At 38.8% G+C, this 26688-nt stretch overlaps 1 protein-coding gene across 4 annotated transcripts in view; it reads right to left on the minus strand.

Annotated features, from left to right (window-relative positions):
* Positions 1-26688, minus strand: part of unc5db (unc-5 netrin receptor Db) — a 202604-nt gene that overhangs the window by 29640 nt on the left and 146276 nt on the right. For all 4 annotated transcript variants that reach the window (XM_067521862.1, XM_067521861.1, XM_067521864.1 and 1 more), the window contains 3 exons: positions 25604-25966; positions 20424-20508; positions 9135-9306 (listed from right to left, as the gene is read on the minus strand). In XM_067521862.1, coding sequence (XP_067377963.1) covers positions 9135-9306; positions 20424-20508; positions 25604-25966 — 620 coding nt within the window. The remainder of the gene's footprint in view (positions 1-9134; positions 9307-20423; positions 20509-25603; positions 25967-26688) is intronic.

Consider the following 26688-nt stretch of genomic DNA (forward strand, 5'->3'; position numbering starts at 1 on the left):
GTCGACCTGCCATTTAGCACAAGCCATGACGCTCTGACTTACAATTTTTAGTACTGGCCAATCAGAGACAGGTAGGAGGTCCCTGTTGCTGAGTAGAGGTGTAGAACAAATGTCAAAAAAAAGACTCGTCGATCGAAATATGTCCACCAAAACTGAATAAAAAATTTATGATATGTTGGTTCCAGACAAGATGGAGTCTACATCCGGACCCAAAGCTGGAGTCCGCCTATTAGTGACTGCTGGTCTAGTGGTTCTATGGGTCTTTTAGACAAATTACAAAATGTAGAAAATACCAAAGTTCACATTTATTTCTTCTATACATTGATGTCTCACCTGTTTTGATGTTAAAAGACTTGCCTTTAATAAAAACTTATTTTTGTTACACATATCACCATAAGCCTATTATCCAAGACATTCAAACTGCAGGTTTTACTGATCAATTTGGATTTTTAGAACATTGATAAATGAGCATGCACATTATGTGCTGTAATTCCAAACTGTTAAGTTAGTGTTTCAATGCATGTAGCTGAGTTTTCTTACTGTTATTGTTATCAACTGTGCAAGTTTGATCAAGTTTAATATTGACAATTCAGAACTAATAATAATCAGCATTTTTTTGTATGGAAAATATTAATCTATGAAAGTATCTAAAAACAGTATATGAAAAGTATAATACATACAGTTGTTCCCTTCGAAGTGTTATTACGTTGGCCACATTGAAAACACTCAGTAAAGTTCCTTATAGGGGTCTGGGAGAGTAGGGGGGGTTGTGAAGCTACAGCAGGTTAATTGAAGCTGCAGTTTATCCACCTACCAAGACACCACTTCGCCGCTGTTTAAACATGGTCCCAACATGGACAAAGAGTCCACAGCTTTAAAAAATAAAGTTAAGAGCATAGAGCCACGATTTTATAAATGAGTAGAATTACTTTGCTTAAATTATTATTTTGCCAGAGATACAAAACCCCGTAACTCTGGGTTTAAAGCAGTGCACAGACTCTTTTTCCCACACTATCAGCCTAATTAATGGTGACTATGGCTGCATCTTAATTGCCTGAAGTTTCTTTCATTCCCACCATGACCCTCGACAGAGATTGTTTGGTAGAAAAACAGAAACCATATTAATTAGCTCTGTGAATTTAACATTTTGGTCCGATGGACCTTATAGGGCATTCATGGCTTCTCTTAAAGACACAGTTTGCACAGGACGATTGTAATTGTTCTCTCTGCTTTGGCAGCAGAAGCAACCTTCCTTTAGTTGATACTGCTTGCTTAACCTTGGGTTCAGAGAGAAATGAAAAGCTGAACAAATGTGCATTTCCATGACAACTGGATGACTGTGATTATGCAAAATCATTGTGGCTGCAGTACTGACCAGAGATGTTTTTGTATTCACAGTAGTTTGCTTTTGACTTTGAATAACTGTATCCTTTGATTTCAATATAGTTATATAAGAAGTTGATTTAGCTGCTCAACAGTTGCCCTACTGGTAATAGGGAGAATCTGGCATTCAATTCTTTATCTGTTAGTAATGTATCTAATGCTGTTGGAAGGAACAGGTTGCTTTCTAACTAACCCTGCAATACCCTGTACTGATTACCTGAACCATGCTAAACACACCTGATGCAGGTAATCATTACAGGGTTAGTTGGAAAACAAGGAGCACAGGAATGCTCGATCACCAAGACTGGAGTGGAGTGGACTGTGCCACCAACCACTGTGAGCCACAGTTATCAACCAAATTCCCCTTATGTGAACAGTGTTAGGCTGTTAGTGCAAGGCTGGTCAAAATCGATTATAGGTCTAAATGACCCTGTGGTCTGAGGGGGCTTCTGACATCATCTTAATGTTCCCAACGGGGCCTGATCAAATTGTAAAGGTCAGAAATCTTTGAAATTTATGACCTCAAATGTGAAAGGAACAGCAACTGTGTTGCAAAAAATGTCTAAGCCATGACAGTTCATTTTTCTCAGCCATGACTTTATCCACATTTTGTGCTTTGTTTCTCAGTACAAAACAGCAGGGACACATGCTTCTACTGTAGCTGACATGCTCATTGACCATGATCACCATGGAATTACTCAGAAACCTTTTTTTTTGGCATTTTTAACATTAAAATATACAAACAAAAGCCACTGTAGATATTGTGATAGATTGTGTAGATATTGTGTCACCAACCAGATGTTGTGAAGTTGTAGCAGTAGATTGGACTTTACAGACTTACAATAAAAACTTACAATCTCAATTCAAGTTTGCACTGAAAAATATATAAAATATGCTGATTCAGTCTTTTTAGCATTTTCTTTTCTTTAGTTTCATCAGTGCAAAGCAATGCACACAAGATTAATATTTCTACTGTGAGATTACTGAAGTAGCCGCTCTGATATCATTTAGTTAAAACCCGATGTGTGTGTGTGTGTGAGTGTGTGTGTTTGTGTGTTCATACACATTTTTACTAATGGGTTTCCATGACTTTTCGTTGCATTTCCTTGACCGAACATTTCGTGAAAAGTCTGCAAGTATAATAAAAAGAATTTAAATAAATAACATTAATGACAACCTATTTGGTTTTATTAAAAAACTAATTAAAAAATATTGTTTATGCTTAAGTTGTTTATACATTGGCACAATAAATGAGGCAAATCTTGAGAATTTTGTTTGTTACCGTTAACCAGAACAGGACAGTAATAGAAGAGAGGCCCCCCAACTATAAGCCTCATTGTTTTCTGTATTTGTGAAAGCTTCTCATCCATTTGCTTTTCTGTCTCCAGCAGAGAGACGGAATCTCTTTTTGTTTGCATTTCAGTGGAGACTGTCGGATTTGGTGATGAAGGTCCGTTTGCATGTAGCTTCTGCTTCATTCTGATTTCTCAACAGCACAGATGTCGCCATCGATTGTAGCCCTCTTGTTTTTCAAATCACCCAGCTCATCAGTGAGGGCTTTTCCCTTGAGATCAATAGAATGCTGCTCGCTCTTTCTCCTTCCTTCATGTACATCTAGCTCCGACAGCTGAACACAGCCGCTCTTTGGCGATTTCTAGTTCGCTTATGCCTCCGACAGACCTAACGAGGTCAACAGTGAGTCTCCTGAAGCTGGCCTGTTTGTGAAATAACAAGCAGACCCTTCGCCACATTCCGCATCCTGAGAAATAATGGTTTCGTCCCAATTGTCTCATACAGGATGGTGTCCACAGATTCAAAATCCCTGAGTTTGTCAAAACTCCCTAAACTCTCAAATGACATCATCACAAGCGGCTGCATCCACATGTTTAACATCAACAAAAAAATGATTTAAAACATTGCTCTAAATCAGACTTTACTTTTAGTTTTGATTCATCAGATTATAAATAATACAACAAAGGCCAAACCAAACAACAGAGTGACTACTTTTGTCCAATTTGTCCAATAGGCTAAATGACTGATTACAAGATTAAAGCGTGCAATTCAATTACAGTTTGAAAATATAACTATAATTTAATCAGTTGTGGTTACTTATAGTTATGAACATTTGTTTTGATTTGTTGTAGCATTTAATAATTTGGATAAATAAAAAACGAAACAAAAGCATTTTTTTTTTAATCCCTTAACATTTACAAATTAAAATTTTTGTGCCAAATCCTTTTATCTAAAGCAACTTACAAGTCTAGTTTATTTCCCACAATGTCTACAGTTTCGTCCACATCTGTATGTGTGTATATGTGTATGTGTACAGTATACACATGTACACACAAACACCATTACTATATGTAATATTAAATAAGAGATTATCAGGTTTAATCTTATGTTTATTCAGTTTGTACGTCTTTAGAAAAGAAGAGCAGCGTGGTTTGGTCTGATTAAATAAATAAATGGACGGTTATAGTTCTGCTTTAATATTACCGCTTTTTTTACAATGTTGCTTCTCATTCACCCATTCATACACACACAGCCACAACACAAGGTGCTCCCCTGACCCACCGGGAATGACTCGGGGTTCAGTGTCTTGCCCAAGGACACTTCGACACGTGGCCTTACCAACTGAGCCACACTTGACTTTTGAATTTGTTAATTCACCTTCTCCCAGGGCATCAATGTAGTGTTTCACATGTGGCCATTGTTGCAATCCTGTTTCTGATACACTGACATTATCAATCCGTCTTTGTTTGCAACACTGAAGCAAAGGGGTTTTGCATCCAGTTGCTTTCACAGAGTCGTCATACATGGCAGGGTAATCGTAGAACAACTAGAGAGGCCGCTTTCGTCTTCTCAAACAGTAGCCCTACATCCATCTCTGAACACACTGTGTAGGATGGATACGAACCCACACAAGTCGATGCTAATTTATGACTTCCAAACATATTTCTGCATGTCCTTATGGAATTTCCCAACAGTTTTCCAATTCATGTTTGCCCAGTTCACTGAAGTCTTCACCTTGGTGCCATCATATAGCCTGATGTGCATGTCTGTCTGTTTAGCCTGTAAGTTGCTGTTCAGGCTCTTATCACATAGGATGATGTAAACCATTTGACTTCGCTTTGACACCTGGGACAAGGTCCATTTCTTAAAAGTAAGGACCAAGCCCAATGGTATGCATGCGTTCACCACAAGCAGTAAAAACGTCTTGTGTCTTCACGACTTGAACGAACAGTGAGGATCGGCCACCTTAAGCATGAACAGTACATCTGCAGGTAAAGCTTCATGTCTGGACATGGACATGGACTGTTTATCTGGTGGCAGATGAAAGAGTCCTGCAGCTGGTAGCGGGTGTTCCCACATTGGTACCTGGAGTAAAATAGCCTGGGGTGAGAGGTGAAGCATACGCAGCAACGGCAGCCTTATGCTTCTATCCTTTAGCATGATGATCATCACCTTTAGCATGATCAAAATGTCTAAAAGTCTTACTACACAGTTTGCATTTTGCATGCTCCCAGTCAGGCCCTATATTTGTCCATGTGAATCCAAACATCTATAAAACTCCAATCCCCTGGCATAGCACAGATTCACATTTCTCTGGCAAAGGAGCAGCTTAAAAGCTAAAAAGTAATTCCTTTTCCAGATTTACCGTGACTGTATGAACTATGAGTAGCACAAGTTGACATTTTATTATTATGCAAATACACTATATTGGTAAAGAAAGAAAAGAAAAAAAGTAGCCACCCAGCAATTTTACAGTGCTCTATCCAATGCTCTACTCAGCTAAGGATTAAATCTAAAAACTATAACTTCTCAAGCTTTGATGTTTACAGTTTTAGAGCGAGGAGCCTTGTGGCAACATTTTAGGATATTGCAGTAAATTGTGAAAAACTGTGGGACTGACAGCACTTCTCTGTTGTAGAGACACACATACTTAATAGCTTCACGTACGAGGAGACACTGATGAAGTCTAAAATTGTCTGTAACACCAACTACAAACTTTGAAAGTTTTGAAGTTTTAATAAACTCTGTAACCTGTAAAAGTTGGGTGGGTTTTGGTCTGAGTCAAATCGCTTAAAAGTCATATAAATCAGTAACAACAGAAAAAAATAAGAGCAATACTTCAGAGATGCACAATTGATGCATGAATGACATTCATAGCACAAATCTTGCACAATGGATACTGTGCAAAATTTGGAGCAACGCTGATTAAAAAAATGTCAGTTGTACAATTTGTAGGCAGCAGGATGGAGCACACCAGCATTTTCGAAGAGTTGAGCTAAAGTACCACTGTGGTTGCAATATTTCTTCAATCAGATTGAAATCACTTTAATTAGAGATTCCAACTTAGCTGTTCACATGGACTCTGGTCAGATAAGATGTGCATTTACATGCTCGAAGCATTTAATGAGAAAATGATTTATTATTTATTTTGAGATGCACAAAGTGCTTCAGCACCACTGTGAAGCCTTTAATCTGCTGGAAACAAGCAGTTTTATCCTCCTTTGAGCAAGTTCACTTCAAGTTCTGTCCTTGTTTCATCACCCAGTGGGACGGCCACATGTTTGCAGAAACATTGAAATAAAAGTTGTTGTTTTTTTCAACGATCGAAGTGTTGAAGCGTGTACATGGCAAAAACATTCCTGTGGCTCAGATTATTCAAGGTTTACACTGATCCTCTAATTCAGATTAAAAATACAAACTGATCGGGCCAATCTGTTCCAGTTGACGTGGTCACATGATTATCATTATTGTGATTATATGTGAAATTAGACTAATTAGAAATAAGAATCACATGGCGTGAATGGAACATTGATGTTTTGGTTTATGTTGCTATCCTTCATGTTACTATCAAAAGAAATCAAAAACTTCCAAGATTACTTCAAAATTCAAAATGGACAACAAAACCCAGCAACTGAAAGTCTAATAACTTATATACTGGACATTTTTACGTTGTCAAATCCACTAAGCTAAAATTAAATTAGGACTGATAATGAAGGTCTCCTATGTTAGTCATTGCTTGAGGTAAGATGGAGCTACATGCAGAGGCTGCATATCCATCACCTAGACTAACATTATTCAGGGCAAAAGCAGAGAATGTAGAGAGCAAGCGAATCTGGCTGCTCTTCCTCTTAATAACAAGCTCTTTTAAGTGCTGACAACCACCACAACAGCCGGCGGCAAACCTGCGGTGTTCATTATTCTGACCCATGCTTAGCTTCCCAAAACTTTATGTCAGATTTCCATTTGCATCACCGCCTGACTGAATATTCTCTTTACCTTTCTCCCCTCTCTTACTTGTCTTGTTATCACATTGGTGGTTACTGCATTAAAAAAAAAAAAAAAGCGAATAATACAAAGTGACAACAGGGATTGGATCTTGTTATGCCTTTGGTTGTGGGATTAGGTTCTCAAGACTTCATCCAAAGTTGTAAAAGCAACCTTCCTCACTTAAGGGAAACAGAAACAAAAAGAAAGACACTCATGGAATAAAAACACAGACGCATAAAGACCTGGAAAAAAAATGCATCCTGCTGCAAAGCATCCGAGCGAGGCTAACAAGAAATGCGAAATATTGGTTGAGAGTTGTGCTGCTTGGTTAGGTCAGGTGTGAATGATGCATTACTTGTGTTTGTGTGTGTGTGTGTGTGTGTGTGTGTGTGTGTGTGTGTGTGTGTGTGTGTGTGTGTGTGTTGGTCTCAGAAACAATCTCCATGATTCTCCTGCTGATTTCCTCATGGTTAAATTCACTGTGCCATGTCTTTCCTGATCCACTAATCGATACTTCCCTCATCTAACGGGCTCTCTCCCCCTACTTACCCTCACCCTCACCCCCACCCCCACTGAATAACAGCAGCCTTACCTCTTTCTGGCCATTACGCGCTGTAATTGTTTCTTTATTTTCCTCCTGCTGGCCTGGCAGCGTTACCTTCTTTTGGCCTTATGTCACCCGGTGGACCCACAAAGGACATAAGGATGGATTAATCGGCTCCCCCTCAAACCCCCAACGGTCCTTAATGGCTCACACATAATTCACCAGTCACCTGTCACTCTGACTATCTGGACCTTTTACCACATAAAGCACAATAATAAAGGTCAGCGAACAGGGGGTGACAAAAGAGTCGATCTTAAGTCAAGGAAAATAGCTTTAACATCCCTTTACTATAGTTACTGTCCTACACAAGTATGAATAAAGGGAACTTTTGACCTTTAGATTAGCATGAGGTAAACAACAACAAATACTGAAGTAAGTGAAAGTGAGTTAATGGTGAAGTCTTAGAGGAAACAGGGACAATGGATATTGATGAAGCCTAGTTTTGACTTATGGTGCACATATGTTTGCCCACATGCAGGAGTATAATTCTATTGTGTTTCTGTTACACTTGCACAATATACGCATTGTCACCATTAGCAAACCTGATTTAACTGAAGAATTGAATTAAACAGGAAGTGGAAAAGGGTAAAGAAGTGTTATTTACTCTGAGGAGTAAATAATTTTCCATTTAAAATGTTAAATGGAAAATAAAACACGTAAGATGTGAATATATTCAGAAGTCACTGATCTTGACCCTCCACTTTCTTCCTTTTCTTTATATACCGCTTATTTTTTTCTCTCCGTTTTAATTCTATCTCCTGACTTTATTACATTAACCATCCAGCTCATTCAATGTGCAGCTCTGCACAGCATGTGGTTGTGATTTGGGAGGTTTACACATCAGGGTCCCTTTGACCTATGCTTACCCATACAGGTGTGCATATACATTTACATACTGTATTCATTCATATTATCATGTAACATGACAAGAGACAAAGCGTGAACAATTAATTTAAACCACAGGAGTAACAAAAAAAAGTTAGGAGACCGGTAAAAGCTCCCTAGACCTGAGGGTAAACTGCGTTGTGAGTATGTTTGTCTATGATTTTGTCACTTCAAGCCATCATTTTTTTTTATTACAAGACAATTTAAGCCAGTGTCGGTATAGAATTGATTCATTAGTGCAGCTTTAAGGGTTATGACAGAAAAGCCTGTGGCAGGCTCCAATATGCTGTAATCAGGAGTTGCATTAGCTAATTAGAAAAAGCTTGAACCTTGTGTCTGGGATGCGAAGATTACAAGTATCATTATGATGTGTGGATACAATAGCTGCTCTTTATTTGATTTTTAATTTAATTGCCTTGGCAATGTGGGCATTTAACCAGGCCTGTAGGTCCATATGTTGCAACTAAAGCTGCATGGAAAGATGCTATTTTGAGGCAAGTAAACAACTGAGCAGACACAGTATATTGGTCACATATTATACAAGTAATTCCTCTTGTCTTAATATTGTATCTCATCTGAAGTAAGACAGGTGGTGAGTGGGTGGAAATCATTAAAATACTGATTCAGACAAAAATAATGAATGAGCCTGTTATTTATGGTGCACTGATTCCAAATTTCAATATTGCAACGCTGGATGGACGAATACTTTTATAAAGAAGTCTTTTTTTGGCCTTTACTTAGTTCAAAAAAATCAATGTACTTGTACTTCTACGACTTTTACGGTCTACTTTCGAGATCTTTGTACTGCAAACATAACGAGTGGAAGTACAACCATTAGGTGGGTGCACCATCCCTACCTCCTTGTTCACATTTAGCTGCAAAGAAAGTGAGGAAAAACAACCGAGAGGGGCCAAACGCCGTGTCTGAGCCCAGCTACTCTGGCCTGCACCGTACTTGACAGATGTGGGCCTGCAGCTCTCACCTCCCATTTGCTGTCCTGGGTTTTCCTCTTCAGCTGGATGTTCCAGTTCTCGGCATCCACCTCAGCACAGTGAGCGATGGTCATGGCCACTGGGCACAAGAGGTCCAAGCCTGGAGGACCGTACGTCACCTCTGGGCCCAAGAGGATTTCACAGCCTTCCAGTGTTTGGACACTAAACACATCATGACACACAAACACACAGAGAGTGAGACACACTGCCCAAGAGGGAAGGAAAAAACAGGTGCAAGTATTTTTTTACGGAATGTAGCAGTTGTCTTCACGTGTGTCCTTTTATGTTAGATGTATGCAGTAACACTGGAACACTAATGTTTCACTGATGCAAGATATTTCGATGAATCTCACACACTTGATCTGTGCTTATAAGAAAAAAGGTGAATCCACACTGTGGCCGCTTTTGTTTTTTCGCTGCATGCATTGTTAAAACTCCCGACTGTGATCTTTACAGGACTTTCCATATTTAACATTTTTCTGTTTATTATCTCAGTGCCATTATATGTGCTTAACATTTCTCTTTGAGCCTCTGCTGCTGCATGAAAAACAACAAACTAATGAGGAGCTTATGAAAAGAGGTGGGCTGCAAACAAAACATGCCTCAGGGCTTGTACTTCCAGGTCCGACTCCCTCTGAGTGCCAGTGAACTCTGGCACCTTAAGTTCAAGTTACTGCTATACAGCCGAGCTGCTGGAATTCGTTCCAGCACAGGTGAAAAAGTCAGTGTGATTTGCCGGCGAGTTGGAGTGAGCTCATTAAAAGCAGCTTACAGCAAACAGGTCTTGCCAGACAATGGTGGCAGCAGCGGTGTTGCTTGTTTTTTTTTGTGTGTTTTTTTTTAAAGACATAAAAAAGAGCAGGTGGGATCATGACAGATGAGAAGGACACCTCAACTAAGCTTTCTAAGCTTGTATAAGTCACCATGGTTTGGAGATCTGGGCATTGATTTGGGAAGGTTAGGTCCCTTGAATGGGATGTGTTTTATAGCTGTGGGGGGAAGCAGCAGCTGTAACTTTACACACTGACTTTAAAGTGCCAGGTTGAGTATGAAGAAAACATGCATAAAGGTGTTAAAGTGGATTAGTTTATGATTCACTACAATCTGCTGCCTGTATGGTGAAGAACAAATATAGATTTAAGTGTTATTTTTGAATCTGTGGGCTACGGCTCACAGATTTAGTATATACCAAAGAATGAGCTGAGACTTAAAAACATAAAATTAGATCTAAGAGGAGAGAACACTTGCATCTGTGTGCTCTGTTGATTAAATACAAGCTGGATCACCCAAATCCATTTAGACTGTTAAGATGTCATTTAATGGTCATTATCATGTCCACTGTTATGGTTCAGAATGCACCTATTCTCTACCAGTCGGTTGGTAGTTGTATTATAATACATAATACATAGGTCCATGGTATGATACGTAGATACTAATTACTAAGCCACATGTTTGGTGAGATAAGAACAAATAATAGGCCTGAATGGGAGGCAACTCTGAGTTAATAAAGTTTTATTAAAATGTTTACGTCTATGATAGATGAGCTCAGGTTCATCATACTACTATTAGGCTGGTACAGTTATTATGATTGATACCTGTGGCAGTTTGGTGACGGTCAGCAGCTGTAGTACATATGAGCAATAATGTCAGTCAGTGACATAATTATGTAGGTAGGAAGGGGTTGGAGACAAAACACGGGACTTTGGAACAAAGAGACACTAGTAAGTTCATGTTGTAACTTTATCCACAATCTTTTCCATAAAGCGAACATGTAGTTTTTGTACCTAGATGAATTTAGAACTGTAACCATGACAACAAAGGTTCAACGTATGATAGCACTTCATAAAATACTGTACCTACTGACAGGTATAGATCTACTGAGCCATATGTCATATGGACTGACAAAAAAAGATGACATACTTAACTATTCTGATCATCTGAACTGGGAGATTTGTAAGTAAAGTCTTGATTATTTTAGTAAGTGAGACCACTGAGCTGGTACAGAGAGTCCTGATATTCCTAAAGAACATTTTGAAATTTATTAGATATGGGTCCTTGGCTATAACCAGACCATTTGATTTAACTATTTACACCATGGACATGGAAAACAGTCAAAAATATTACCTTTAATATTTGATTGAAGTTAAAGCGCAATTATCCTTTGATATGCAAAACATTTCCTATTGCATTTAAAATGTGTCCACATTCTAAAACATCAACACAAGCCAAACCCCATTTCCTCATCGACTACTTCTCTCTGATCATTCTCGTACTCATTCCATCCTATGAGGCAGACGGTTTCCTCATTATGTTTTCGTTTTTTTTCCTGTAAGAAAATGCAAAAGTTGACTCATGTCAACAGTGCAGCCTGCTGAGTGCAGCTCGGCGCCAACAACAGCAGTTAAGGCTTTATTTCCCACTGAGAGCATCCAAATGCATTCTCTCACTGTGCTGCCTTTGGATAACAACCCTGCTTTAAATGGCACATGATTTACCTCAGAACAACTGATTGTTTACTTGCAATGCAATCATTCATAAAGACTAAATTGTCTTGACAGTCTCCAAAATGACACTCCAGTTTAATTTCCCAATTACTGCCTCGACCTGAAGAGGGCGAGGGAGTGATATACTCATTTTTTCAGCCTATCAGGCCTCAAGCAGGTACCATCTCATTTCACGACAACACGAGTTTTTTTTTCTACCTGTCTCAGCCCACGGTCAGTTTGTCTGTCATGTCAACAGCGGGACTGATCTGGCCCTACAGAGAGACCCAACGGTGTTGAGCCTGAGCATATACATTTCCTGCAAACTGCAGACAAGGAACAGATTACTGGGTCCTTAAGTAGCCTGCAGCTCGGAACCATGGGTCCAGAGGCGGCATTACAGAAGTGCCCAAGGGCAGCAGCCCTTTTTTCTTAATTCTACTTGTCATCACAATGAAGGGCTCTATATGGCAGCTTCTTGAGCCCATAGATGAGGCGCATTATTTAAAGTGAGTGATGACTCAGTCCTCTAGGATCCAGAGGGCCGTGCAAAAGTGGCAGAACAGGCTTAATAAATGCACACATTAGCACGGTCCATTAGCTTCACCTTTATTTGCTTGTAGTCTCCCACCTGTTTGTCCCACTGTGCTTTTGTCCATTTTTAAGTTGATGCAAGCACCTTATAGGGTGCGTGGATTCCATTAATCAGACAGGCTTCTAAAGATGCAGCGTTGTGCATCAATGAAATATCCACAAAGACTTTTGAGTTCTTCTGATTATATTATCCATAACATCTCTCATCTGCTGTGGGCCCCTTTTAACTGTTAAAGCCTTTATTGCAAAGCATTCAGCCAAACATCATCTTAATCAAAGACTGAGAAAGTTACTTAACTGAAAGAAAAGCTCTGGGAAACACTAATAATAAGTTAAACTAATAACCTATCTGTCTTAAAACATATTACAATGCACTGTGCCTTGATTTTAAATACAATCGCAATGACCATTCAACTAAGTTTCATAGCACTTCAACTCCCGTCTTAGCGTTCCACAGCCCATTTGAATGGGAAAATGAGAGTAAGCAACAAGGCTAATCACTTGAAACAACTCACCATACTATTTGGTCACTTGTCACTGAGAGTCCTATTCAGACAACTAAAAATAATGCCTAAAAATCACAGAATGATTTGAGCAATATACTTGCTTGAAGCACTTTTGGCACAGAAACAGGGCTATGTTTTGCCAAGCTGCATCATTTTTGTGTGTTTTTCATGCTTTTCTACAGAAGACAGTGATTCTTGAATCATATGTTAGAGTTAATAGCGGGGGGTGGGGGTGGGATATGCAAGAGAAAGATAAAGGAAACTAAAACAAAGAATGGCAAAACATAGGAAATTTGAAACATTTTTAGTTTTTAGACAAAAATATATTTTGGATTTAGAAACTGGGCACTTTAAGCCTTAAATGGTTTTAAATAAAGAGTGATTTTAAACAAGTTCTGTAGAATCAACTCTATGCTAATTTTTGAGGGACGATATTAAGAGTTTTGGAATCCACCTAAAATGCACTATTATCCTTTACAGGTGAACTTAATTTGACCTTCTCTAAACTTTTGAATGCACATGTCTGTTCAGTGTTTCAGTACTTATTGCATAGCATGCTGTTCTCTAACAAGGTGACTAACCACGAAAATCACAACGTGATCCATGGATCAGTTACTTAAATAGTACTTAAACAACCCCATTTCATGATACAATATTTCTGTAGCATAAACCCTTTAGACTTTCCATAAATTTCACACAAAAGTTGAATATCCCTAACTTTTTTGTGAATATATTTGTCTCTTGATCAACAGGGTGTTTGGGGAACTATTTAAAATTCAGTAAAATATTTTAAGGTAAATAAATGTATTTAATGTAGTAGGTTGTTCAGAAGATGTTATGATTGAAATATATTAAACGTCAGAAGACTAACTTCTTAAAAATACAAAAGATTTGATTGATACTTTTTCCATGTATTTGTTGTGGGAGATTACCATGTTTTATATGGTAATCATGATCTGCATCTATATATAATGTATTTATAGTTATGGTGAAGATTTTCTTGAGATTTCTATAAAAATTGGAACTGATGTTGAATCTGTAAACCTGTGAACCTAATGTACCTTTACTTGCTCCTATACTAACTCGAAAACTCGAAAGTATTAGAGCACACACTTTTGAAAACTTGTCAGCTCTTGACCTGTGTTCACTGTGTACTTGTTCATTAAACCCATCAGCTGAAGAGTTACCATCATTCAGCCAAACAGAATGACTGATTTCACTCATTATTTCTAATATCCTCTTTGTTGCCCCTTTTAAATTGCTGTTAATTTACTGACAATAAAACGCTACACTTTTTCACCACATGCAACTGCAAATGTCTTGGGTTAAAAGCAAATCAAGAAAGGAAATTCCCTTTGAGCTGCTAGAAGCATTTGAAAGATAATTTGAAACACCTGGGCAGGAAATGTTGAGTTTAATTGACAGCAGTTTAATAATTATTATTTTTTTAAAAGTCAAAATGGAAAAGACTGGAATGCATTAGTAAATAGAAATTTTATTGTCAAATGAAACACTGATGAACCAACTCTGCTGTTGTACTGATGCAAGTATTGTCATTCTAGATATATAGAGAAAAAATACCATAACAACAGATAGAAAGAACAATTTGCCTTAAGGTTAAACATTGTCCACAGGAAAATTAAGGGAAGGCTGGAATATTTAACCAATATCGAAACAATTACCAATTTTACAAAGGTTACAAATTGACGTACAGCAAAATGTAGAAACATGAGGCAAATACAAATAAATAAATGAAGATTTATATATTTCAGTTTTACATAAATACAGAAACATTGTGTTTTTCTTAATTAGCTTATTGTCTTCTTAAATGTTTTTGATGCATCTCAGGTAAATAAAAACCGATGACACAATTTATTGTAATCCTACACTGCTGAGCACAGTCTATAGCCACAACTACTTGGCTTTTAAAGTTGAGTTATTTGTTGTAATGAGAGGTTCGGCTGAAACTATTAACCCCATAAATGACACAGGGCAAAAACGCAGGGGGGAATGTCATTGTCCACATCATATTATAGATGGATAAATGAATCCTTCTACCTCTGGAGGGTTCCAACATTTTAGATCAAGATTGATCTCAGTTTGACAGCACTTGTAAGCGTGTAATGTCACCTTGGCAGAGACATAGAGGTGTGTGCTCTGGACTGAAACTATGAGCGATGTGTCCATCTAGATGTATGGGCCATAAGAGCGGACGGTTTAGATTTGGACGGCGTTTCCAAAAATTCCTGGACTCCAGGAATCTGAACAGGGAAGCCATGTTACAGCTACATCTATGTTAGATTACTGTGTTAGCCCTCACGTTTTATTACTGATCCTGCAATGTATTTGTCTAAATTCTGATACTTTATAAAGTCAAATAGAAGCATTTCTAGACAACAATAAATGTTCATCTGGACCTTTTTTGCACCGTAGTTTCATTAGATCTAGAAGAGGGAGAGTTGTTTTTGCCTCACAAGGACGAGGGAATTATTTTACAATACAAGCACTCATAAAGCCTCAGAGGCAAAGAGAATATGTCTGACCTAAGCAAAACTGTACCTTCAAAAGATTTAGATGAGCCTTTGAAAAGGCTTCAAGAACACAAGAAGCAGCTTTTTCTATCTGTCAGGGTGGGCAGGGATTGGGGCTGGACACTGCCTGAGAAAGTCAGGATCCGGCTCTCTGCATGTTCTCTGGCCTGCCAGGATGCAGACAGTGATTGACAGCTCGGACGAGATGACAAGCACAACAGACCGCGGGGAGAAATATGGGTGTCTACAGTAAACACTGCTCTGCTCACACAGAGCGACAGAAAAAAAATAAGCACTTGAAAAAGCAAAGCTGTGGCTGAAACCAGATACTGTCAGGTTGGAGCCTGAAATAGTTTGAAATACTTCAAAAAAGAAGCAGTGGAAGAAACCAGACACAGCGAGGAAGCTATAAAAGAAGGGAACAGCAGCTTGTAAAGCTTATAAAGACATCATGGACTACACATACACCGCTGTATGTGCGCACTGACAGGATTCAGCGTGGGGAAAATTTCAAGCTGACTGTGATCGACAGGTGTCAAAAGACACAGTGATTCACAGCTGACCACCGTCCACCACAACATTCTTTGAGGTCAGTGAAAACACACCTAACATGTCTTTTCAAAGTACAACTGCCTGTTCTTAAATTTGACCTTAAATACGGAAACAGCACGACAGGCATAATTCCGGCGCTGTTTGCATTTCATTAGTTCCCCACACTGTCGAGTGGCTTTAACACTAATGTGTGTATTCTGCAGGGTGTCTTTGCTCAAGCAGAGCGCTGCGAATAAACACTGAAACTCTGACTCTTCATAGGAAGCTGGAAACCCTTGTGATTCTCTGCGGGGGGGGAAGAGCGTGCAAAAAACCCTTTTCCCCCCTGGAGAGACTCTCAGTCCATCCAAGGGTCATTACCTTAGCTGTGATCAGAATGTATAATGTGCATACTGCCAAGATGAAAGGCCCCAGGAGACAATGTCGCCTTCGATTCCGCCGTGCATGTCCATCAGAGCACGGCGCTACATTCATCACTGCACTCATCATTGTTTAAACAAGCTTCCTAGGTCGTGACTCTCTCCCAGAGCGCCGCGTTGTTGACACCGAGTGGAGTACATAACTACATATTGACTCTCTTCTGAGGAGCTGGGACAGAAAAGAGATTAGAGGATTGGAGATTTGACTTTGACTTTCTGCGAATCACTTGGTTAAATGAAGGACTCTATTGCACCACCACCACCACCACCCCCAGGGGTGAGGTTGAGTTTCCCATAGCAGCTGGGACATCAAAGCCCAGACTACCACCTGTGAGGGGCTTCTGGAAACTAACACCTATATCATGACACCTAGAGGACTCCTATAGTGAATGAGGGGAGGCTGCAGCGCTCACTGAGACCATCTGCCACACAGCCTGCCTGTAAATATACAGAGATGTGGGAGTGGCCACGGGCAGGGTCACACATCTACCCTCTGTGTATCTTCCTCCTTTACTGCCCAGAACATTTCTTTATTTATTTGTATCTTTATTTATTAGGGTTGTAAGATCTGGCTGAATAGGCAAACAATGGACATAAGTTATTTGGCCCATTCACAGCTCATTCATGCTTCTTTCTAGCTATTTCTAGATTTATTGCAGAGCTCCCCCAGTGAAAACTCTTCCATGTATTGTCATCTGGAAGAGTTGGAAGCAGGGAAATATATTAATATAGGAAAGTCAGAGGGAAGTACATTTACACCCCAAAACTAAAGCCAAAGATAGCAAGTTTTTTAATGTTATGTCAATTAAACATTATCGCAAATACTAAATCACTGCTGTATTAAATCACCTTAACAAACTTAAAACGTTTGTTAAGGTGAAAGTTCCGTAATACAAAAACTGTTAACATATAATATTCACAGAAATCAGTTCTGGACATTGTCTGGATTTGTGTTTATTACATATAAAGCCAGAATTATGCTTCTCCATGGATACATGTAAACATCAAGGTGGACGTTTCGATACGTTGGCACAGGTGTTTCTTTTATAATTGCATGCTAGATGTACATGTCCACAAGGGGGGAGTATTGCTTTTTAACAAACCCCATATTTGCTGAAAATTAAGAAACAATCCGGAAGAAGAAATTAAATGAACACGTTCTACAATTCACAACACCGTGTTTGTAAAGGTAAATGCAATTTTATTTTTTTTTTCCAAATCCCTGCAAGAATGGTTCTTTGGCAGGATGCTCTGCTGATGTGTGGTGCACTGAACTGAATTGAGCAAAATTACAATGACGTGTGAAGCCTGTGCGAGTTCTCTGCTGTCATTGCTCAGATGAGTTTGTGATGTATTTGATAAACATAGAGAACTACAATGTCCTGTCCTTTGTTGTTTTTAAATCAACCTCTGAATATTTTGAGAGATAGTATAGTATGAGTGGTCATTTCAAAGATCAAGTGGTAAATTGTGACACTATTCCAGTTTTCATTAACCAAATAGTTTGTTTTCCCATGTGAAATGTAGTAAGCATTCAAACCCAGCCTTTTCTTATTTTTTTCCTTTTTCAAATACTGTTGTGTTGTCTTTTATCAAAGCACAATGAAACCAAATAAGAACACTAAAGGTTGACAGCTCGACAGATATGACAAGTTACATTCTACCTTTCCTTTCTTCGTCTTTTCGTGTCTATCCTGAAATTATCCACTCAGTGTGTTTGATGCGTATATACGAACGACGGGTTGTTAAAATGTGGGAGGTGTGCGCGGAGCCTCTGCGGACTACGGTTACCCATCATTCCCTTCTCTGTGTCGGTCCGTTATGTGTATTAACGGAGAAGTAAAATTCGGCCTTAACACACAAGTCTGAAGTGTCTCACTGAAGATTTCAGTGAGAGGTCAGTGTGTACAGCATGACTGAAAAATTAGGCTGCGGGAAACAGTGTTTTCCACACATTTCTCAGTGTGTCAAAAATGCAATTATTAGGAGTGTTTTACAAACTATTATAGAATCCAAACATCAAAGTTACAGGTTTTAGAATTGTGCACACAGTGAAGAGTGCAGGAGTCTCAGAAGGGAAGACTCTGACATTTATTAGTGACTTTCCCCAGAAAAAGTTGATGGATTTGTCCCTAGTCACCTTTTACCAAAATGTCACTCAAAGGGGTCAGAAAAGTCACTAGATTTAGCAACAGTGTTGCTAGTTGGGCACCACTGCACACTCAAATGTCACATGAGCACATAGGCCACACTGTCTAAACAGACACTGGCTGCTCATATCTTTGTCATGGCCCAAGACAATAGGTTGTCACAGTGACACACGTACATACGGTATTAATTTCAATTACAGCCTTTTGGGATTGTATGATTGTACAGGCTGACATCACGATAGTGATTATATTAACCATGCGGCACTATTATTTTAAATTATTTATTGCCAACAAATTCCACGTACAAGTACTGTAGGTGTCTACTGTAGGTCCGACACTGTTTTGCTGCACGTGCCCCTGTAACTAGTTCCTAACAAATTTAGCCTGGTACAGTACAGCATGGTTTACTATATGTCATCAGTAGGAAACAATGACACTACCACTGTCAGAAATGAGCCTCATCTTTTTCTGCTTGGTTTTTATTCGATTGGTTGTTGGCAACCAGTGACCAGAACTCAAGCTGATGTTCATGTAACAATGGAGAGACATTGTGATATTGCGTCTCTGATGTGCACTCACATACTAGTATAGTATGTGCTAGACAGAAAACCTTAGTACACAAAACAAAACGACATTAATTACCTAAAGTAAAATCCAGCTCTCTTAATTGCAGCTTATTCGTTTTTTGGCTGTGCTCCCACACTCCCTCTGTTGCTGTTAGTGCTGCTGTTTCTGCTTTTTCAAGTGTCATTTGCTAGTTGAGAATCGTAGCTCCGACACACACACACACAGAAAGGTGGGCAGGATGTGGCTATAGGGATTTGTGTGTGTATAGAGCTGGGTACTAAAATATTGTTGATAGTATGAAAGAAATTTCCATGATAACAACGAGCGGCCAGACTAGGTGCAGTTCATATAATTCCTTATGAAATGGCAGTTTGGGAATTTTGGTATCTCGCCTAGAATAGGGAGACCCGGGCACCCTTCTTTACCCAGACCTGGGAGGGGAGCCGGAGCTATTTGGCGCCTGGACCTTTCCAGGTCAGACCACAGGGAGCCATAATGGTTGGATGGACAACAAAAAAGCTAATAAATCTTTTCTGCATTGTGCCAACCCCTTCACATGATAGTTCGATTAGGCAGCATCAGTAATGTGGGTGAATGAACACACAAACATACAACATACAAACCAACTCCAGCCAGTGTAGCTCTTCAATCTTTCAAAAATATGTTGCAATAAAACACAATCCTCCCACTGAGTAAGTTCCTTACAAAAATATTCTCCAATGCAAAATAGTGACGGGGTTAATATTTCAACACAGAAACCATTAATAGATTAATTTTCTGAGTCTTAGAAGGTGACACTCTTTTGATTGGCTAAATAATATACATACAATAATATGTAAACTGCACTTTGATGGAATCAGCAGTGTGCTCTTATTAGAAATCATGCATGTTCTTTTAAAGCTAATCCCAGTTTTCAAGAATGTTTAAAGCAACAGCCACCAGTGTTTTTACTTGATAGGTAGCTAAAAGTTTTTAAAAAAGTCACTAATTAAACTGTGAGAATATAAGAAACAATCTTACCTGAAGTACAGTTTGAACAGTGTAAAAGAAGTAATCTACAGCAGCTTGGTCAAACTGTCCTGCTGTCCTTTTATAGACACACTAAATCCTCTAAATTATCTTTAGAGCTTGAAAACCATTTTATTTTATACGTAGAGGAAAGAATGAATGAAGTAGAAAAAAGTAGGCCTTAATAAACTCCCCAAAATAAAGAAATAACATTGAATCTAATTCTGGGGTAAGTAAGAAACCAAGGACAGAGTGTATTAACCTTGGAGCTGTTAAAGCTGATTCTAACAGAACCAAGTGTTAAGAAACGAAGGTCCTGTACTGAAGTAACAGACGGTAAATAATTAGAGACGAACAGAAACAGTAAGGACAGAGGATGGAGCGTCAGGGGGAGACGGATGATCAGACAGAGCGGGACTGACAGATGGATAGATGCTTAAAACGATATTTGGGAAAACTCCAGCCTCACCTTGCCTCGGCCTGATTGATCACCATGTACATCTCCCAGGACATATTTTCAGCCACGGCTCCATGCGGCACCAGCAGGCTGACCCCTGGAAAACACACACAAATGTGTCAACAGCCACACTGACAGCATAGGGCAAAATAAGGGCTTAAAGCGCGTTGTACATGCAGGGGGTCATGGAAATATTTATTCGAGAGTTGTCAGTAAACTCTAGGATATCAGGTGTCTGGTATGACATTTAGTGGAAACAATTACATTTGAGCGAAACATAATTATTTCGGTGTGTAAACACTGTTCATATATCATGAATATATGATGAAGGAGAATGTAGCTTTTAGTTTGCAGCACCACAAGAGATGATCTGCTTCAATATTTACACACACACACACGTTGCTATGGTCTTCTGAATTTCGATTGGTTGCTAGCAGAAACGTTTGTTTTGGCACTGGTATGTACATCTCTCTGACCGTCCTTCAAAATAAAAGACAATGCATAGTTTGTCACTGTGACAGACAACATTACTCTCTGTCCTCTCACTGTGTGTCTCACTCAGACTGAGCACATCACATATATACTGTTTGCATTTACACCAATCGGGCTTAACCACCAGTGACCACCAGTGTTGGCAACTCCTCAGTAAAAAAAGTCTTAAAAGTTGCTAAAAGTGACTATGTGACATCATAACCAAATTTCCATAATTGCTTATTGCACCATGCGTATTGTGATGGTGTGAATAAGCTTAATAGTTTTGTTATTTTGCAAATAATTTCTTCAAGCCTCTCTTCAACTCAATGACATTTTCTGAATATATATTGGTTAAATAAGAGAGTACTGATTCCACTTTTATATTAGATCTAAGAACTTATCAGTTTTCAGTTTACTTTAAATAAGGATATTTTAATGTGCGCATTAAATTTTATTCTGTCATGTTTGATGCTTTTGTAAATTTCCATAAGCAAGAAAACTTTGTCTTTCAGTCACTTACTGCTGTCTTATGTAAGTTCACTTTAAATGACCCTTTAAACTACAAAATCAATGGCACTGAGTCTTAACAGTCCATACACACACACACACACACACACACACACACACACACACACACACACAAACACAAACGGAATGTTTCACAATGTTTCACAGAGAAATTTATTGATATAAACAAACAGACTGATTTTATTGGTTTTTATCCGTTTTCCTTTAGTTAGTGAGGAGTTTAAGGGCGTAGGAGGACTTAAGTAAAAACTTTTCTTTTTCATTTTTTTTTTTTTATAAAATGTTTCTTTTTTCTTTATTCGGTGCAGGTTTCATAAGCTACAAAACAACATCTTGTATGTATTCATAATGAAATAGAAATTAAAAACATAATAATACATTATTTGTTTTTCTGTTAAATTATAAAATCTAACAGAATTACAGTCTTTCTTGAAAATTGATTGACTCACTGCAGCAATATCTTTCCACTTTCCACAATTTTTATAAATTGTGGTATGACTCAAAGTTGATTCACTGTCTTGATTGACTGTTTCCAGTTCTGTCAGTATTAAATTCAGAGGTAACATTTTATCAGGTACTCTACATCTTGATCCACATTAACTTGTCAAGGACCTCCAAAACTTTTAGAGACACAATTTCTCCTGCTGTGACAAATTTCACATTTCTATGTAACATAAAGTTATTTACACAAAAGGCATCACTATATAGTATTAAGTGTTATCTATTATTGTCGTTGTCAATTAAAACAAAAAGGTCCCATTCAGACCCATTCAGTTTTCAAAATACTTCGGAGGACCAATCGGGTTCTGCCTCTTTACTTGGGGTCAAAAACGTAACAGGATCATGCAACTCTGTAGCTTCAAAATCCTGTCAATCCATTCCAGAAAAGCAGGTTTTAGCAGCAAAACACTACTTCTGATGACTTTTACAGCCTTGCAAGTAAAGTCCTATATTCTAAATCCATAATTGTTGGTATTAAATATTTCCAATAATTGTGGAAAGTGATTGGATTATTTGTTTTAATTTAACAGACTTTCAGTTATGGGTATTAATAATAATGTATCCCTTCATCTAGTTTAGTAAATGAAGCAGATATGCAATTAGGTGATAATGACTATATGTTCCTAATTTAGATTTTATTAAAACTAATTTTGGCAAAAACATTCAACTCCGGCTTGTTTTTATTGAAGCAATGTTAGCCTGTTAACGTCCTCAACATTCTGTGTTAATTTGTTGGACGGTGCACAGCAGCACTTGATCTTACCGTTCATTGTTATTGTTAAGTTCAAAATTAAAAGGATGTCATCATCCCAGCTAATTACCTTAAAAAAAAATGTGTGGAAAACATGGCTGCCATTACCTCCCAGCCTTTGGAACTATTTCCATAGTCCAACATTGGTGATAAAAAAATACAAAAATAAACAAATATCCCTCAATTATCAATGTCCCCAATCTCTCGAAATCCACTCTGGCTTAAATGTGACTTTGTGAAACCTCAAACGCGAGGATTTTATTAGACACTGTGTAAATGCCACACTTACAAATGTCACCTAAGTTAAAATATGTTTAACAATTCAACTTAAAAATGTTTTTTTTTTTTTATATATTAGGGTAATGCCTGAACAGGAGCTCGCTAATGCTAATTAGACAGACCGTGTCTGTTTGAAAGTAACACAGGTTTTCCAGTATATGTGGAATTGTGCCGAAACTTTTCTATTTGTGTTTTGGATTCATCAAGAGTTTTTATTTATTTTATTTTTTTTCACCCATCCCACTACAGTTGCCCAACACTATTCATCTGCTGCTGTGTCAATGGCAAAGCATTCCCACTGAGGAGCAGAGAGCACATAAATGCCGTGCTTCACCAATAAAAGGTTCAGAGGAGCAGAGTGGGAGATGCTGGATAAAGATGGGTTTGGCAGCAGTATAGAGAGCAAGAAATTACATACTAGCGCAAGTTTATTTTCCGTTTAATAAAAGCTTTGCATCACATGGCAGAACATAGATGTACTAGTGTTTACAGTGTGTATAGTGTTTAGAACTATATAGTGATGTAGACATTTTACAAACTGTTGGTGAGTTTGTCTTAATGTTACCTTACTGCACCTTTGTGCCCTTTTTAGTCCAGGTTGTGTGTGTTTGTGTGTGTGTGTACGCCCATCAACCTAGCAGTGCACATGAAAGAAACCAGTTTTCTCAAATGTATTTTATATTGCCACCCTTGTCAAGCAGAGCGACTTTCTGTGCTATCCTCTCCCCACTGCTTCAGGAAGTCACACTAAACAAGAATGCTGCAAAACTTCTAACATTTATTAAAAAAATAAAATTCTAATTGGCTAGAAGGGCAAGCCTCAACATTTTTAGAGGTATCTCTGTATTGCTATTGTATGAGTCTGGCTTCACAGGAGGCTTTAATAGCACTGCTGCACATTAATATCTGCTTTGGAGCATATTTTACTAAAAATATTTAGGAAAAAGTTACATACTCTAGCTTTAAGACTACGTGTTTTAATATTGCAGAAAGCAGATCCACTGACAAATGATGTGTTCTGTGGGTTATGCAAAGTACGTTGTAGCTAGAGCTGCCACAAACCCTTATAAAATTAAAACCAGAGGAGGTGATTATATGCATGCATCCATCTCTAAAAGACTGAATTTAAAAGTCAAGTTTACTGTACATATTTAGGGAAGGCTGCTATTTTGGTTCCATATCACCAAGGTGATGAGAAAGCTTCAGTAATCTGCACTGAAGTGCTACGCTGGGCTGGCTTTTCATTCTAATGAATAGCAGTCCCTGCAGATAGACTGTGTAAGTGCTATACTCAAGACTCCTCCACATAGACCCTCAGCCTGAAAGCCGACCGCAACAGGCTGATTTTGCTGCGCCTCTCCACGCTGGCCCGAGGACCGTCGCTACATACCCAAGGACTACTGAAGAGGGCTGTAAGTGCAACAGCTCATGCAAACTTTTGACCTCTATACAAATGTAATGGTCCATGCTCTCCTCCTCCTACCGCTCCGTTTGTGTTGGCAGGACATGATGACAGCGTGACCCTGAGAGAGCCTGCAAGGATGTGGAGGAATAACAAACAGCTACCTGCCTTGGCACTGGTGGCTCCTAGCAACAGCTGATAGTATATGGTTTCTAAGGACGGTGGAGATGTTCTAATAGTTGTGATGAGAATATGACTTCTTAGCACAGCGTAAACTTTGACAAGCTGAGATACATTACTATCACTATTGTACATTTCTTATTCTTTATCTCCATTTCTTACTATGAACATAGTCATAGTTGTTATATAAAATATAGAGTTGTGAGCAAATTTCTTTAAAATAACAAAAAGAGTAAAACATTTTAATTTAGAGCCATTTACAGGCACATACAATGGTATGCAGACACTTTGCTCAAGTACTGTACTTAAGTAGAAAGCACAATGGATTACTAAAGTATTTTCATTTGATGTAACTTTAGCTCCATTACAACTCACAAGAAAATATTATATGTACTACTCCACTACTTTTATTTGACAGGTTTACTTGCTAGTTCTTTTTTTTTTTTCCCCCTGATTATTACCACAGCATTTTTATGGATGAAGCAGCTGCTAGGGCATAAAGTGGTTGCTATAGTAACAGAGATCTTTGTCCTTTGAATTAATTAAGTGTACTACTGATTTTTCTTCGACAAACTTTCAAAGACAAAAAAATATACCAAGCAAATCTTAACTTGTACATTTATGTCATTAACAGAATGACATTCAGTGCTGTTTAAATCATAACTTATAGTGAAGTACGGTAAAGTAAAGGTATTATTTGATCACATTGGTACTGTACTGATGATCTTGTCCTGTTAACGTATTTGTTTTACGTGTTTTCTTTTTTACTTCTATATTGAGGCATAATAACAACAGCCTTCCACGTTAGTAAAATACAACAATGAAGTCATACTCCATTTTGTTTCATCCGTCCCCTTCCTGTAAGCCCCTGATTTGGATGTTCTCAGACAGAGAACATCACCTTTTTAGAGCTGAGAAAACTTCACTCTGCCACTTTGTTGTGTGCTGACAAAATAGAACAAAGAAAAGCTGTTCTTCCTTGTGGAGGAACACTGGTGGTAAACATGAGATGTCTGTTGCGTTGTGAGACTTTCTTGCAAACATGCAGCTACACTGAGAATCTAACAAATTGCTCACCGGTGTTTGGCACCACCAGCCGGCCTCCAGGGTGGCCAAACACTCCCGTGGTCCTCAGCTGCTCTTTGGTGGTGTTGATAGGCCCGTTGAGGGTGAGCAGGCCCTTTTTGCGTCTGTCCACGGTGCTGCAGTAGTCCCGGCTCAGCTCTCGCGGAAAGGTCTCGCCTGCGACTTTAGTGTGGAACTCCGCCCGCTCGGCCACGCCTAGCGAAACCATAAAGGAGCTCTGAACTTTGACCTTGATGTCAGGTAGGGGGTCAAAGAGCTCTTTGTCCGTGCTGTCCTGGAAGCAGAGGGGAGTGCTGTATGTCCGTCCCACCGTCATGTCCGGTGGCATCGAGGAGTTGAGAAGCAGTGGGTTGCCTGCAGAGACAGAGACAGCACAGCCACATAGTCACCTAAAAGCCCAGATCACACGGGACACGGGATCCTGAACAGCAATCATGTTAGATAATGAAATTTAGGAGTGTCCCAGATACAGCGAAATAAGGTCAAGATTGTGTTCTTTTATTTGTCTTTATTGATTTAGTGAAGTGAAAATAGCAATTTTAAAAGCTACAAAAAACAAAGAATTCCTAATTGCTTATGGTAGGAAAAACATAAAATGTGTTTTTGAATGGATTTAATAATTATGTCAGGGGATTTGTGTCTGCGGAATAATACAGTGCATTATGTTTAATAAAGTTGTTATCTGATTTGATATTAAAATCACCTTTAATCTCCAGAATGAATACAAATTCATGGATGTCACTAGATAACACTAATCCATCCATATCAGGTTTAAGGGACACATTTCTGGGCTACTTCTCCTGCAATTTTCTGCAGCTGACCAGCGAAGCTCCAGCACCAATTAAACCAGCATGTCCGGGCAGGTGACCAGTGCATCAGAGGTAAGGGAGCACAACCTGGACAGAAGGTTCAGTGCTCAGAGCCACGGTCTGAGCGTTAAGATTTAATTACCAAGCAAACACACAGCTTGATCTCCATAATCCATCTGCTGGAGTCAGCTCTTCTGGACACCTCGTTGTCCTCCTGAAGGACAGGAGGGAGTGCCAGGAGGGCTCTGGTGACTGCTCTGTAAATGA

Source organism: Channa argus, chromosome 11, assembly GCF_033026475.1.
Source record: "Channa argus isolate prfri chromosome 11, Channa argus male v1.0, whole genome shotgun sequence".
Lineage (NCBI taxonomy): Eukaryota > Metazoa > Chordata > Actinopteri > Anabantiformes > Channidae > Channa > Channa argus.